Source organism: Diabrotica undecimpunctata, chromosome 6 (genome assembly GCF_040954645.1).
Source record: "Diabrotica undecimpunctata isolate CICGRU chromosome 6, icDiaUnde3, whole genome shotgun sequence".
In the NCBI taxonomy this organism is placed as follows: domain Eukaryota; kingdom Metazoa; phylum Arthropoda; class Insecta; order Coleoptera; family Chrysomelidae; genus Diabrotica; species Diabrotica undecimpunctata.
Genome location: NC_092808.1, coordinates 2,074,118 through 2,089,663, shown reverse-complemented (window position 1 = coordinate 2,089,663; position 15,546 = coordinate 2,074,118). Strand labels below are relative to the sequence as shown.

General features: G+C 33.1%; 1 protein-coding gene across 1 annotated transcript in view; it reads right to left on the bottom strand.

The window, feature by feature from the left end:
- The window catches only part of LOC140443351 (uncharacterized), a 149,799-nt gene that overhangs the window by 45,324 nt on the left and 88,929 nt on the right, over positions 1-15,546 (bottom strand). Inside the window, exons 4-7 of the mRNA XM_072534565.1 lie at positions 14,697-14,814; positions 13,761-13,884; positions 9,256-9,378; positions 1,363-1,646 (exon numbers count right to left, since the gene is read on the bottom strand). Coding sequence (XP_072390666.1) covers positions 1,363-1,646; positions 9,256-9,378; positions 13,761-13,884; positions 14,697-14,814 — 649 coding nt within the window. The remainder of the gene's footprint in view (positions 1-1,362; positions 1,647-9,255; positions 9,379-13,760; positions 13,885-14,696; positions 14,815-15,546) is intronic.

The following is a 15,546-nucleotide window of genomic DNA, read 5'->3' as shown; positions in this document are numbered from 1 at the left end:
TTGTGTTTATATAAGCCTGCCGCTTCTTTAATCTTTTTATGGAGGTTAAATGAATCATGTTTTTGTTGTAATGACTCAATCTCTGTACACTTCGAGCTAAACCAATTTTCTTTTGCTATTTGAATAGCCCTTTTTATTTCGTTATTTATGTTGTTGTAGTAATTCTTATTATCTTTAGCGTTTCTTCTGTCTTCCATCATACATAGAATCTTCTCCGTCATCCATTCCTTTTTATTTGTTCTTTCAGGTTTTAAGTATTTCTCTGTTATTTCTTGACTTACTTTGTGCAAATTTTCTAGTTCTACATCTGTGTTATCTGTTTCTGTACGGGCCCATGGTTTTTCTGTACGAGCCCACGTTTTTTCTTTTAGGCGTTTTTGTACCTTTTCCTTTACTGTTTTATTTTTCAGTTGGTTAATATCGTACTTCATAATTTTTGGTCTTTGAACTTTCTTTAAACTAAGTTTCATTTTGGCGATAAGTGGATTGTGGTCCGAATTTATGTCGGATCCCGGGTACGCTTTAACAGATGTTATAGAGTTTCTAAATCGTTTGTTAATAAGAATATAGTCTATTTGATTTCGTACTGTGTGATCTGGAGTATCCTGGGGAGATTTCCACGTATATAGTCGTCTTGGAGGGAGATCATAAAAGGTGTTTGTCACTACGAGCTGTTCTTCAGTTGCAAATTCAATCAAACGGTCTCCGCGTTCATTTCGTTCCCCTAGACCAAAGGATCCCACTAAATTTCCACTTTGTCCTTTGCCAACTTTGGCATTAAAGTCTCCCATTATTAGTATTATTTCGTTTTTCCGAATCCTTTTGACAATATTAGTAAGGTCATTGTAAAATTCTTCTATGATTTCTTCTGGGGCGTCCGCTGTAGGAGCGTATACTTGAATAATGTTTGTTTTTATGGGAGTTGGGAGTTTCAGTTATTAATAATGTAAATTTCTTAAAATCTATAGGAATATTTTATAAACTCTAATTTTGTAATTCTGTAGCTGCCGCTAATAACCATTATGGTGGATGCGGCTGTAATTTCTAAATAAAAAAAAATAATTAATATTTTTGGAGAGAATATAAAAATCACATCCCACGCCATCTTTGGACTTCGAAACATCGGTATATATTGCCACAGATTCTTCTAAGCTTGCAAGTATTGAGTATAATATGTTAATATTGATGTGAAAATAATCGCTATATGAAGATTTTACAATCTTTATATTCAGAAACAATAAATTGCAATCATAAAGATTTTAAGTTGAATTGGGATAATATAAATGACAACTTTATCTGATCTTTATGATTACAATTCAATGTTCATATAATATATTTAACATAATTATTTACCATACTTACTTGGTGGTGGCGTCTATGGACATCAGGACTGAGATGCTGCTGGTTCTGCGACGGTCCTAGCACGTGCTGCTGGTTATAGGCGTTCGGCGTATCGGCCCTCTCCGACGAATTCTCTCTAGACGTTTCCAGAGAGCGTTGAGGCGTGTTGATCTGGTACGCAGCAGATCTAAACTGTGAAGCGGACGAATTGGGGTGTTGTCCCACGGGGTAGTTTAGGTCGGAGGTGTAATCGCTGTCCTCGCTGTACCCCGCTGAAATGTCATTTTCAAAGTGATTATCATGAGCTGGAAAAAATAAGGGGCACTATAAAGAAGCATGCTGGCAAGGTGAGTGAAAGGGGTTAGTTGTAGTGTGCTTTGGGTAGATTAATAATGAAGAATTTTAGTATTAAATTTATATTTGGTATAAAACAAATGAATAAGAATAAAATATTACATAAAAACAATATTAAATACACATATTGCTCATCAAATATAAGTTTACTTCAACGAATGGCAATAGCTTCCATAATTTTTTAGGTATCTTATTGAGGCGCAGGTCTTTTATGTTTGTTTTATGTTTATTTCAATAAAACAATAGAGTGTTATTCATGGGCGAACTGTAGATGCATGTAGGTGTAAGAGGTTATTTCTAGTGTCGTTCAACAACCTCCAGTAACAGGCTTTGAATTTGCTGTTCAGCTATTTCGCTATTGAAAGAGGTCTTTCAACTTCTTGTTACTTTGTATAGATGCCGCTGGTAGTCTACCAAGCTGTTATTTTAATTATAGCGGCCAAATACTAGACTGCCTTTCATTTAAGTTCGAACTCCACAAATTAGGAACTCCTTTGGAGTCCCTTGGATTCTATTAGATAGGAAAATTGAATCAACCCCTGTCCTCCGCAGATTCCAGAAGCTTTTTAACCCAGGAACCTAGCACCTGTTAAGGGTCCCTTGTTCATGGCTATGGATGAAGTCTAGAACGGTATCCAAGCCGTCAAAGAATATTTTCGGTACGGTGAACATGGCGGAGTTGGCAACCTCTGATTTTAGGGATAGTATAAGATCACAAACCTAGAAGCATCTGACCGGAGCGGGCGGCTTTAAACAGCGCCAATACTCACAATAAGCGGCTGAATTGAAAACTCACCAACCCGCCTTGCCAGGGTGGTGTTTTAAAGCAAATACCTCCCAACAAAATATCAGATTTTAAAACAAAAACGGATGTACCCCAAGTGAGTATAGCGAAAAATCGAAAGGCTCACACTGATTTATCAGGGACAAAAAACTGACGACGCGAAAGACGAAAAAACCTTTAACTCTCTTTATCTCTACCTACCATGCCAGAACATTATTATCTGAAGAAAAAGTCACCGAAATGGAAATCGAGATGTCAAAAGTTAAATGTGATATCATTGGAGTCGGTGAAGTAAGGCGACTTGGAGAAAACCTGACGACACTAAAATCAGATCATATATTTTACAGTCATCATCATCATCATCATTTAATCTTCGCTTATCCACTGCTGGACATAGATCTCCCTCATAATTTTCCATCTATTTCAATCTTGTGCCTCTTGCATCCAATTCCTACTTTACAGTATAGGTAGTGAAACCGAATCAACCGAGTCGGTTTCCTTATACGCAAAAGACTTGCAGATAACTTGGTAATTACAAGAAACATATCCACAAAAACAGCCTATTTAATAGTAAAGTTAAAGCGAAGGTATAAAATAAACATTATTCAAATATATGCTCCAACAACAGACCATCCTTCGATACGGTGGAATCAGACAGCATTATAACTGCTCTGAACAATGGTAGAATAGACTACAGGCTTCTAAAGTTAGTACAAACATTGTACGAAAACACCACATTGCGTGTAACACTACATGATACTACAAGAGAAATTCATATAAAGCGAGGTGTGAGACAGGGCTCTCTCGCCTAAATTATTTATAACGGTCCTCGAATACGCCTTTAAAATGCTAAAGTGAGAAACTAGAGGAATAAAAATAGACGGAGAAATGCTCAATCATCTGCGTTTTGCCGACGATATAGTACTTATTACCGAGGATCTGCGTGAAGGACAACAAATGCTACAAGAATTAGAAAACGTATCTTCAATAATAGGCCTAAAAATGAACATCAGTAAGATCAAATTTATGACAAATTTGGTTCACAGCGAACCCCTAACCATCCAAAATTAACTGGTATAATTGACAGAAAAGTACATATATCTCGGTCATGAAATCAGAATAATCAAAGGATAATCAGACCTGTGAATTTCAACGACGAATAACACTTGCTTGTACGACGTATGGTTCACTAAGAGACATCTTTAAGAGCAGCATCCCGATAGCTATGAAACAAAAGACATTTGACCAATGCGTTTTTCCTATTATTACATACGGAGCAGAAACTCTCACCCTCACAAAAACAACAGCACTAAAAATGCCTATGATCGTACCACTATTGCGTATATGCCCAATATAATTATCAGTCCCGATACAAGTATTCCGATATCCTGGTATTAACCAACTAAAGACACGTATATATGTTAATTTGGAACACAAATGTGTAGCAGTTGTGCATAATAATTACATACGCAAGCTGCATCCGTCAGGGTCCCGTAGCTCCTCCCCTATGTTGTTCAGTTTAATTGCCGTAATTTTAATTAAATTGAGAGAAGCGAGTGGATTGTTACTAACAATTGTAGATGTTTATTGAATTATATGATAATTGTATGTTGTTTGTTTTGCTGCTATTTAGAATAATAATCATAATTAATAATTATTATTTTTTTTCCTTAGTGCTTAGGAAAATTGAATTAAAAATTCGATTCATTGATTAAAATTGTTCAAATTGTTCAGAACGAACCTCTTGTTTACTGAAGATGGTCTTATTAGACCATCTTCAGTGAACTTTGAAGTACTTTTTAAATAATCTCATCACCAAGCAGTGGATGTGTTTAAATTACATCTTAGATACCTACTTAAAAGTATAAATTGTAACGACATATTGTCGATGATTTAAAAGTATTATCCATGGTACAATGAATACACAAGGTATGATATTGCGCATGACATTTGACAGCTGGCCCAGGAGTGTGACGTAGTTAAGATCGCCTGAACCACCTCGAACCCATTATTACAGCTTCACGTACACATTAATTTTGAAATTATGGTTAAAAAGTGATCTAATTTTTTTTTAATGTTTTGTTTTGGTTATAATTGAATAAAAAATATATTTTCAGTAGCGTAAAACCTTTACTTCTCCTAGAGATTCAGGCGAAATATTTATTTTTGTTTTCATACATATACTAATAATATAAGTACTCTTTTTGTATGCAAATCCCTTGAAATTTAAAAATTTTCTTCAGAGGAAATACTGTGAATAGGTAAATAGTAGTAGATTTGCTTATTCTCATTGTCACTCACTTCCAAGCAGTTTTACTGACATAAAAACAAAATAGAATACAATAGAGAAAAATCTGTTTTACAATTCAATATGGTATTTTAGATAAGTTATAATGAAATTTAGTAAAATAAAAAATATACACATTACTATAACCTACCGATTATTATATGCAAAATTTACTTATATGAAAATAAAACACAAATTAGTTCAAACGCAAAACACAATAAATATCGACTTCAGACGACTTTACACCGGCAAGACAGAAAGCTTGTATAAAAACAAAAGTTCAACAATAATATCGGTTATCAATGGTGACTATTGCAAATTGCAAGTTATGAGATAATAAATATATTTTAAAGTATCTCAATACTGACTGAGTCATCTATTTTATAATAGAAAAATAATTTAGATATATGCTTATATATGTGTCTTTATACAAATGGTGTTTAGTTACTAATTATTTATACTGTATAGTATTTTTTTGTAAAACTGAAAGTTTTTATTTGCCATTGTATATCTGGTTTTGTACCTTTTTCAAAGTACGCTGTGCAATTGCTTGTTGCAATAGTGACAATGAAGATAAAATCTTTAGGTTCCATACATTTCCTAAAGATAGCGTGACCAGAAAACTGTGGATTATATCTTGTTGTAGATAGGATAATTTTAATTGTAATACTGCAAGAATTTGTTACACACATTTTAAAATTGAAGATTACCAAAGAAATCTACAACAGGAACTTTTAAATTACGTTTCTAAAAAGGGTCTAAAACTCAAACCTGAGGCAGTACCTAGCCTTTATTTGCCTAAATCAACATCGGCTACCCTTTTAACCAACCAAAAGAAACGCGTACAAGGAGGCGAACACAGAGAGTCCAAAAAGTATGTTGAGCAGCTTCTTACTACTTCTAGGTCAACGACGTAAGTCTAAATCTTTGTTTTTATTAATTATTAGTCATGAAACCTTAAATGGTTTTTTCATATCGATTTGTTAAGTAAGAAACTAGCCTCAGCCTGCTATGCAATTTGCAATAAGAACTGTTTCGGAGGAAATCAATTTAGCATCTTCCAAAATAACATATTTTTCTTTGTTAAATCATGTTATCATTATTAAAATATACAATGTTATCATTATTATAAACAATACCAAGATAATTTTATGTGTGAATATTACAAAAATGTCATTTTAAATGTTGTGCAATATTGTGTGCCCTCACTACACTCATATTCGATGGCCAGCTAGCTCATTCGATATAAATAAAGTTGACTTTGTCATTATTTATTTTGATTTTGTGTTTAGTTCAGTAGGTATATATACGTACAAATTTGCATAATAATGCATAAAAATATATGCATTAGTAGACGCTAAGTTTCCTTATACCGCAAATCTGGAGGAGTACATTTGACAACAGCCACCTGATTAGTATAAATTTGATACGAGCAATATTTCCCTCGTTTCTTGCCTCTGCAGTCCTATATCTGATTTTTACAGAAATGTAACAATGGACAATTTTTTTACGAGCCTCAGCTAGGCCGATCTTCTTTTGAATGCACTCTGAGAAAAAACAAAAGAGAGCTTCCACTTCCAATTTACTGATCCTAAGAGACCATAAAAAACAAGTTTGTTTGTTTTAGAGAAAAATGTACAAATGTGTCGTATATATCCAGAAAAAAACAAATAACATGTTATTTTACTCTTAACGATGCACCACGACGATTTGCTAGACGAAGAATAAATCCAAATAAGGAGTAGATCTAGTTGATAAAATGTGGTGGCCTACAATTGCGCTCGAGCCACTCGCGGATGGCCTATGGTCGTTTTTTATTTTGCAATGAATGTAGCCGTTATCAATTTATTTGTAATAAACAAATATAAATCTAATGAGATAGATAAAATGCCTAGAAGACATTTTCTAGAAGCTCTTGGTATGAAACTAGTAAACGACCATCTGCAACGTCTATTTTTGAATAAACAAATTCCTAGATCAATTAGGTCAAGATTAAAAAAAATTTGCCGTACCAAAAAAGAAATTTTATAATACTCAAAATGTGAAAAATATATATCTCTTAACTTATATTTTCAAAGTATGAGTTTAAATACAAGTTACATAATAAATTTGTGTGCAAATGTTTTTTTTTGTCTATTTCAATAAATTATATATTTATCGACAAATTCTTCGACCGTTTTTCCGAAAATATTTGTTTTTTGGACCTTTTCTAGATTTGCATCCTCTTCTATAAATTCCACTGTATAAATTGGTCACATTCAATGTATCTAATAACAGTGTGCTCCAAACAGTATCATGGAACCTCTACAAAAGGAATGAGCAAAGGATTCCATAACCTACACAGAATAACTTTTCACCGACGTAGAAATTGCTAACCATGCATACACTCTTTACCGCTTTTGACTGCTTTTATTGCCTACAAGAAAGCCTTTGATTTAGTGCCGCATTAATGGATTATTAAGGCTGATTAACAATATATCAGAGAACATTAGATTAGATTATGTGAGGTCGTTAAGTCTATGCAGCCTCATCGCATTTCAACCTATAAAGACCTTTTGTAATACAAAACATACTCAACTTTTTATTGTATATAAGACAGATTTAAAGACTAAACTTCGCAACTAAATACCTAGTAAAAACAATATCAAAAATATTACGTTCAACTAGGGCCTATTCAACGGGGACTTGTTGAGTTCACTGTGGTTCAGCGATGAACTGCCTATCCCAGTTATTGAACTCCACATACTCAAAAAAAGAGCAATACTGTAGTCTTCTTCTTTAAGTTTCATCTTCTATCCAAGATTGGAAATAATCATCCCTGTTGGACTGCTGCTCTAAATAGTAATGTACTGCTGCATTTAAACCGTTCCCCTAAGTTCTTAATCTAAAGTATTCTTCGTCTTCTCACTTTTCGCTGTCCAATTTTGACTTGCATACAAAGTTCCAAAAATGAGTATTTTTTGCCTTTTTACCACATGTTCTAAGTACTTGAGTTTTCTTTTTTTTATAGTCAATATTATTTTCGCTTCTATTCCTATTCTTCGAGGTAAGTCTACGTTTAACATTCGTTTAGTCCTTGGTATTCGTAGGACTCTTGTGTAACACCAAAAATCAAAGAAATCAACTTATTCAGATGCACCTGTTTTAATGTCCATGTTTTAAATTAATGGCTTCCACTTTAAACCACCATCAGATGCTAAAAACTAGAACCCTTCTCGAATAATCTTATTATGCACTTTCAAGTAGACAGGGCAGGATATCTTGTAAGACCACTGCAGAATAACCCTTCCAGACGAATTCTTATTTCACAGCCGGTGGAAAGTAAATGTAGAGGTCGGCCAAAACTTAGATAAAAGGATGATGTACACGATGTTAGTAAAAATGAGCAGCAAACTGGCAAAAGTTGGCAATGGATATAGCTAGATCTATCTATCTAATTAGCCTTCTTCTGTCCATCTTTGGACACAGGCCTCCCAATCCTTTTCCATTTGGGTCCTCTGCTTCGTTTATATTGCCACGGTCTTCAACTTATAAGAATTTTGTTCCATCGGTCTTCTTTTTGTCTTATATTGTGTCCGGCAAATCTCCATTTCAATTTTGCAACTTCTTGTCTAGCATCCCTCACTTTTGTTTTCTCTCTTATCCACTCGTTTCTCTTTTTATCCATTAGTCTTATGTGTAACATTTGTCTTTCTATTGCTCTTTGTGTTTTTATGATTTTGTACATGTTTGCATTTGTAAATGTCTACGTTTGGGAACCATAATTGAGAACAGGAAGTACGCATTGATTGTATACTTTGGTCTTAAGATGCTGTGGATATCTCTTATTTTTAAGAATGTAGCTTAGTTTGCCAAATGCTGCCCATGCCAGTCTAACTAGTCTTTTTATCTCTGCTGTTTGCTGTAATTTTTTTCATCATTTAAAAAATAATTCTTCTATTTTATCGGTTATCAATGCGATGTCATCAGCGTACCTTAGATGGTTCAAGCGTTGTCCACAAATTTCTTTTAGACTTGAAAATAGCAGGATAGACAGGATAGACTTGAAAAATTCAAGGTTTTACTATAGGGCTCACCACTGATGATGATTACTTTGAACTAGACAAGTACCGTGTTCAGTCAGAAGAACTGTTCAGCCCGGTGTATTTGACATGCAATATGGCCAAAACATTGAGGACCTATCTACCAACATAAATATGGAAACTCCCAATCTAAAAACCTGTTTAAAAAGAGGAGATTTTCTGAGATTTTATTTGAAACTGAACAGTAATTGAACACAATATCATAGTGCCTATTTTATTTGCAGATCCAATTATTTCGTAATAAACTTTTACATTTTTCTTGTAAATGAACGTATGAGTCGTAAGTTACCGTCGTTATTTGCAAACAAAACTGAGTTGAATAAGAATATTTCATTTCTCTAAGCAATCATTAAAAAACCAGTAAATTAAACATTAATTTAAAAATAAGAAATTATAAATATACTCACAGTGTCCAAGGTATACCATCTGCCGCCGAAAATTATCCAGCCTACCTTCCTGGTCTATGCTCATGCTGTTGTTGAGCATTTCTAGTTTCCTTTGGAGATCCATTGCTTCTATATTTTCAGCGTCTGACAAAACAAAAACTTTGGTTTGTAACTAAACGATATATAATGCTCAACAATTGATAAGAATCAAAGTAATAGTTTACGCCAGAAATAGTCTGAGTTTTTAAAAATTTCTTCAGCAAAAATTGAATATCAAAGTTGTATATTTTCATACAGATCCATTTAAAAAGAAAAGCTTTTAACCAGTGCGTTCTACCAGTCCTCACATACGGAGCAGAAACCTTAACTCTCACAAAAACATCAGCCGAAAAATTGAGAAGGACACAACGAAAGATGAAGAGATCAATGCTTGGAATAAGCTTAAGAAATAGAATAAGAAACGATGAAGTTCGTAGACGAACCGGAGTGGAAGACATTATCGAACATATTACACAAGGCAAAAATGGAGATGGCAGGACATGTTGTAAGAATGAAAGACGACAGTTGGACAAAAAAATTGCTTGAGTGGAGACCACAAGCTGACAAGCAAAGCCGAGGAAGACCCCCAACGCGATGGACCGACGACCTCAAAAGAATCGTGACCAATTGGATAGCAGAGGCGCAGAACAGAAGCAGATGGAAAAGTCTAGAGGAGGCCTATGTTCAACAATGGACAACTCAGGGCTGATTGATGATGATGATAATACTTTTATTTGATATAACACAGTTTGGGATCAGTTGTTTTAAATAGTGGAGTATTTTTAATAAATAGTTATAAACTATGCCTCGAAGATGTTTAGATATTTTCTAACTGCAAGAGATTGTGAGGTGGATTAACGAAGGGTTAACGCGACGTGAAGTGGCTCATCGTTTGGGTATTGTCAAAAATTTTGTAGCACCATATGTTCATGGTAAAGCGCGACAAGGGAGTACCAATCCTGTTGATGACCGATAGATGCGAATTATTGCAAACGGAACCCAACATATACTGCTTCTCGCATCAACACAATATTCCGTAACGCCAAACCAAACCGTTATAAAAAGGTTGCATCTGACTGACTTAAGAACAAGAGGACGTTTATCTCATCCAGTAATAATCGGGGAACATCGCGGATTGAGAAGACTATGGGCTGAAGAACACTGCAACTGAACAATCAATAAATGGAGAAAGTGTTTTTTACAGATGAGTCTAGATTTCGTATAAACAATTCCAAGGGTCGTATTTTGGTTTGGAGCGAACGAGGATAGAGGTAAAATGAACATTAGAGTGTGCCTGTAACTGTTTTTGTGAGAGGCTTTATTTGCGTTTGGGATGGTATTTGTTTTGATGGCCGTTTTGTTTTGAATGCTACGATGACGGCTCAGAGATATAGAGATATGGTTGTAGAACCAATTATTGTATCATTTGTGGGTGCAATCGGAGAAAGTTTTGTCCTAATTTATGACAATGCCCGTCCCCACTGTGCAAGAATTGTGAACGAAAGATTACAACATCACGGTATTGACGGAATGAAGTGGCCACTCCGGTCACCAAATGTGAACAGCATTGAGCATGTCAAGGCTGCTATAACACGACAACTATATCTGTTACGATCATCCTGTCAATACGCTTTAACAGTTAAGTGAAGCTGTGAAGCAGACATGAACAACATGGATCAAAATGCATTAATGGAGTAAGAAGATGAATTCGTTCACGAGGAGGTCCAACAAAATATTAGAATTTTTATTGAAGTTCTGGAGGTCAATTATCTCGTTATTTTGGATTTTGTAGAACACACTTTTAAGTTACTTAATTTTAATAAATTGTTTTTTTTTTGTTAAAATATTTTATTTTTGCTTTTGAATATTTATATTTCAAAAAATATATATTTTCTAACTATAACCAACGAGAAAATATAAAAACAATAGTAAAAAAGAAGAAGTTACTTTATATTATTTTTAAAATATGTTATAGTTAACTCATTTTTTAATAATTTTGACGTTCAAATAAATGTTTAAACAATAATCTCGTAAAATAAAAGCGATAATTTCATGAAAGAACCGTTGTTTGATCTAAATTTTGATTTGTTAACGGTCTTATACTTTTTCCATCGTCAATTTGCCAATCGTCGGCTTTTGAGATTCTTTGATGCTAATGCCGACCATTGGCGTGGAAATTAAGAAAAGGGATCAGTTATCAAACGCATATTTCAAGAAAAATCATATAATTTTTATTAATTTTTACATAATTATATTCAGGAAAATTTCTCAATTTTTGGGCAGAAATTGTTTAAACAATTTTTTAAACAAATTCAAAATATCACCTTTTGTGCTCCAAAAAATATTTTTTAGGTTTTTGGGTGACTCTAAATAAGATCTGTGTCATTTTTCTCAAAAGTTAATAGTTTTGGAGATATAGGCGATTTAAAATCCGAAAAATGCGATACCTAATATGCATTTTCGAGGCTTGAAAAATATGTAAATGAGTATTTTTGAGATTCAAGAGTATCTAAACTAAAGTATCAACATTGATTTTGGTGAGAAATCGGAGCAATATTTTCCGTAGCAGAAAAAGGTGATCTTTTGAATTTGAATTGTTTCCGGCAAAAATGTCCGGCACCCTCCAACCTTCGATTTGTTTAAACGGGGCATTTTTGAATAGGACTCTTCAAAGGACAGAATCAGTTTTTTTTTTCAAATGGGAGCGGGCTCACAACATCGAATAAATAACAAATTAATTCTTTTAAATTAAAGCTTGTTAATTTTAGTGATTTATAAGAATATTGGACTTTTAGTTGGAATTGGAATTTTAGTTTTTACATAAACCATAATATTTTTTTACAATTATCTGTAAATAATGGCTCATTCTGTCAGAAAATTTTAAAAGATTGTCTATCCAGCAATTAAGATAGTCAACTGAAATTTAATTTTTAAACACGGCCTACTGTTAATGCACAAACAGGGTGAATCTTCAATATTTTGCTTCGAGTTAGAGATATCTGAAAAAGTTATTTGGAAAAGATGTTCCAAATATTATTATAACCCCACATAACAAAGTTTTATGTCAAAATTCGCACTTTTACTTTTTTCATTAATTGAAGAGCTTATTTCCAAAGTGTCTTAAATCCAAAATTTCGATTTTTTTAATTATCTTTTTTTAAACTTTATAGATTTCTTCAAGTCTAGAATAAAGTTATTACGCATTATCCATAACAATCACTGAATTCGGCGGAATATATAATTATATTCAGGGAAATCTCTTAATTTTTCACGAATCAGTTCTAAAGTAGGCACTCTATTTTCTTTGTAAAAATTGTAAACTGTTCGCTGAATAACGTCTTTTGCAGCAGTGTCAATCCTGCCCAATTTTTTATTTAGTCGCTTACGTTTTAAGGAATGATCTGTAACTGTGCCTAATTTAATAATTGTATATATCGTCTTATACCCGATTTTTTTAATACATGAATTCTCGAAACAATTGCATTATCAGCCATCCCAATATTTTCTTTTTTCAAACACTCATACATATTTAAAACTATTCTTTGGGATTGTACGTGCAAATCTTTATTTTTTAATTCGGAGCTGTCATTAACATAATTGTCATTATTTATTGATAACACAGAAGTTGATGCATCTTAAAAAATGCCATCCTAGAAAAATATAATATTACTTATTATACTAAGCCTGCGCCTCTGCAAAAGGAAATATTTTAGGGTGTCACATAGCGAGACAAACAGGTGTTCATTAGAATTTACGGCTTTGCGCTTCGCTGTTGCCATAATGCATGAGTTTAAAATTAGTGAATATAACCTTAATACCATATTAATATATCTGCAATTTTTCATGTTTCCAGGTAAGGTATAAAATCAATGAAATTTGGAAAAAAATAATACAATTCTTGAAACCGTTTTTGAGAACTTGGATTCTTAAAAGTTGTCTGATTTCTTAAAAGTCGATCATTATATCTATAAAAGTATTACCGCTAAATTCACCAACAGGGCAACGTCGAACGTTCAAATTCTCTCCAGACTACAATGTTGCCAATATTCGAAAATTACTTAGAATATAAGTAATATATACAAAGTTCACGGTTGCTTTAATTCATTAGTGAAGAGTCCATGGAAATATTAGTACCTAGTTAATTAATTTATATATATATTTTTTGAGAATATGTTCATATTATTTTTTAACAGTGTCGTTCGTTGACTAGCAATTGAATAATAACGAATAGAGAATAGAGAATATTTTTTAAATATAACCTTAGGAATTTTAGGAAATATGTCTGACAACCTTGATTTGAAAGGCGGTCTCTTTGATACCAGAATGAGGCATGTTTATGTTGGAAAATTATTAGTGGATGTACTATAATATGAAATGCTTTACGTGTATGAAAGTATCTTCCTCGAAAACCGACTTTTGATATATTATTTATGAAAATAATGATATTAACGAAAGTTTTAAAATTGTCTTGTCCTGTCTATACTCACCGAAAGGTAGTTCAAATCGGCAATCTAGTAGAAGAGAATGACCAGTTGGCATTTTTGTACCGATGACCTCACCATCTCTCATCACCAATTCTGCCTCCAAAGATCGCCATTGACCAATTCCTTCCTGTAAATCAAAAATTGTTTTTCTTTTTGAGAACCAATGGTTAAAATATCGCTAAATAATAAATAGTAGTATATTATTATAAATGGTAATAAAATTCTTGTGTCATTTCAGTTGGGAAGTAGGAATGTTAATGTGTTATATGTTTAAAGGAAACAGAATAAGTAATAGATTAAGGATTTAAATAAACAGGGGTGGCAAAAATCAGTTGGTCGAAAAACCAAAATAAGAGAATACGAAAAAATTTAATTGTAATGCAGAAAAGTCAAGCAAAAGATAAGAGATGGACAGGTCTGAAGATGATTCATAGAAGCAATTTTAGTGGCATGACACCAAGAGGCTTACATAAAGAAAGCATATGCTGACCAATAAAGCCTATTATCTACTCAATATGCCACATATTTAAATCGTGAGATATACACCAAAAAACAAAATTCCAGATCTATAAAAGAATAATCAGACCTGTAGTAAGTTACGTGTGTGACACACAGAAATCTTCCAACGAATTAAACGTTTCTAAAAGAAAAATATTACGGAGGATACTGGGCCCAATCAGTGAAAATATTAACTAAAAAAGCGATGGGACGACGAAGTAGATAAGGATAAGAGAACAAGGCCTTCTTCAGTAACCTTGTCCAAAGATCCATCTATCGAGATCAAACGCAAATATCTCACTCCCAATCAGTGAACTCAATCCTTCATTTAGAGGGACGGCACCAGAAACAGAGAAATGGAAAAAGATTAAACTTGGAAATCCACTTTCTGTCATTCATTTTTAATAAAAATCTTAAATAAGGTGATAAGGCGTGGGTTACCTCGTTTGAATACTGTATAGTTTGTAGTGGTATCCAATGGTATCCTATAGCTCGATCCCAGATCATTCCTTTACTCCACACCTCTATTAGTAGACCAGTGTCTAAGTTGTTGGTTTCACTGAAAAGAAAAAATTTATAATAAAAATATATAAATATTGTAGTTTGTATATTGCTGTATATCTTCCATATTTTTGTAAACATGTATTAATATAAAGTTTCTACATTTTTCTGGCATTTGTTCTACTTCCACTTCACTAGTTAATTATATTTCAAGATTTAAAAGTGTAAAAATTACCAGTAAAAGTAATAGAAAAGGAGAAAAGCTTGACTTTTGTTAGTATATTACTTATTGTAATTGTACTGTTACAAAAACTAGAAACATACAGACCCAACCTTCCATTACGCATTACACCCAATAAACTCTTGGTGAATCATAAAGTTGGGCATTTCTTATACTTTATGACAAATCATAAAATAAAAAGGAGGTTCTTAAGTCAATTCGTAATTAAACTTGTTACAAAAACTAGAAATATAAAGACCAAACCTTCCAAAACGTATTACACCCAATAAACTTTTGGTGAATCATAAAGTTGGGCATTTCTTACAGTTTGTGACAAATCATAAAATAAAGAGGAGGTTCTTAAGTCAATTAGTAAGTAAACTTTTTTATATTAACGAATTAAAATACTAGCACTGCTAGAATAAAACAAGCGATTAGTACCGCCCCCAGAATCGACGACTTACTATTACCGACTTTGCAATGTAGAACCAAAATAATTAAGAAAAAACTCTTAATTACTATATGAATTAGCGGTTTAACTGGTTGTGTAGGTATGTTGTTTTTATCTCA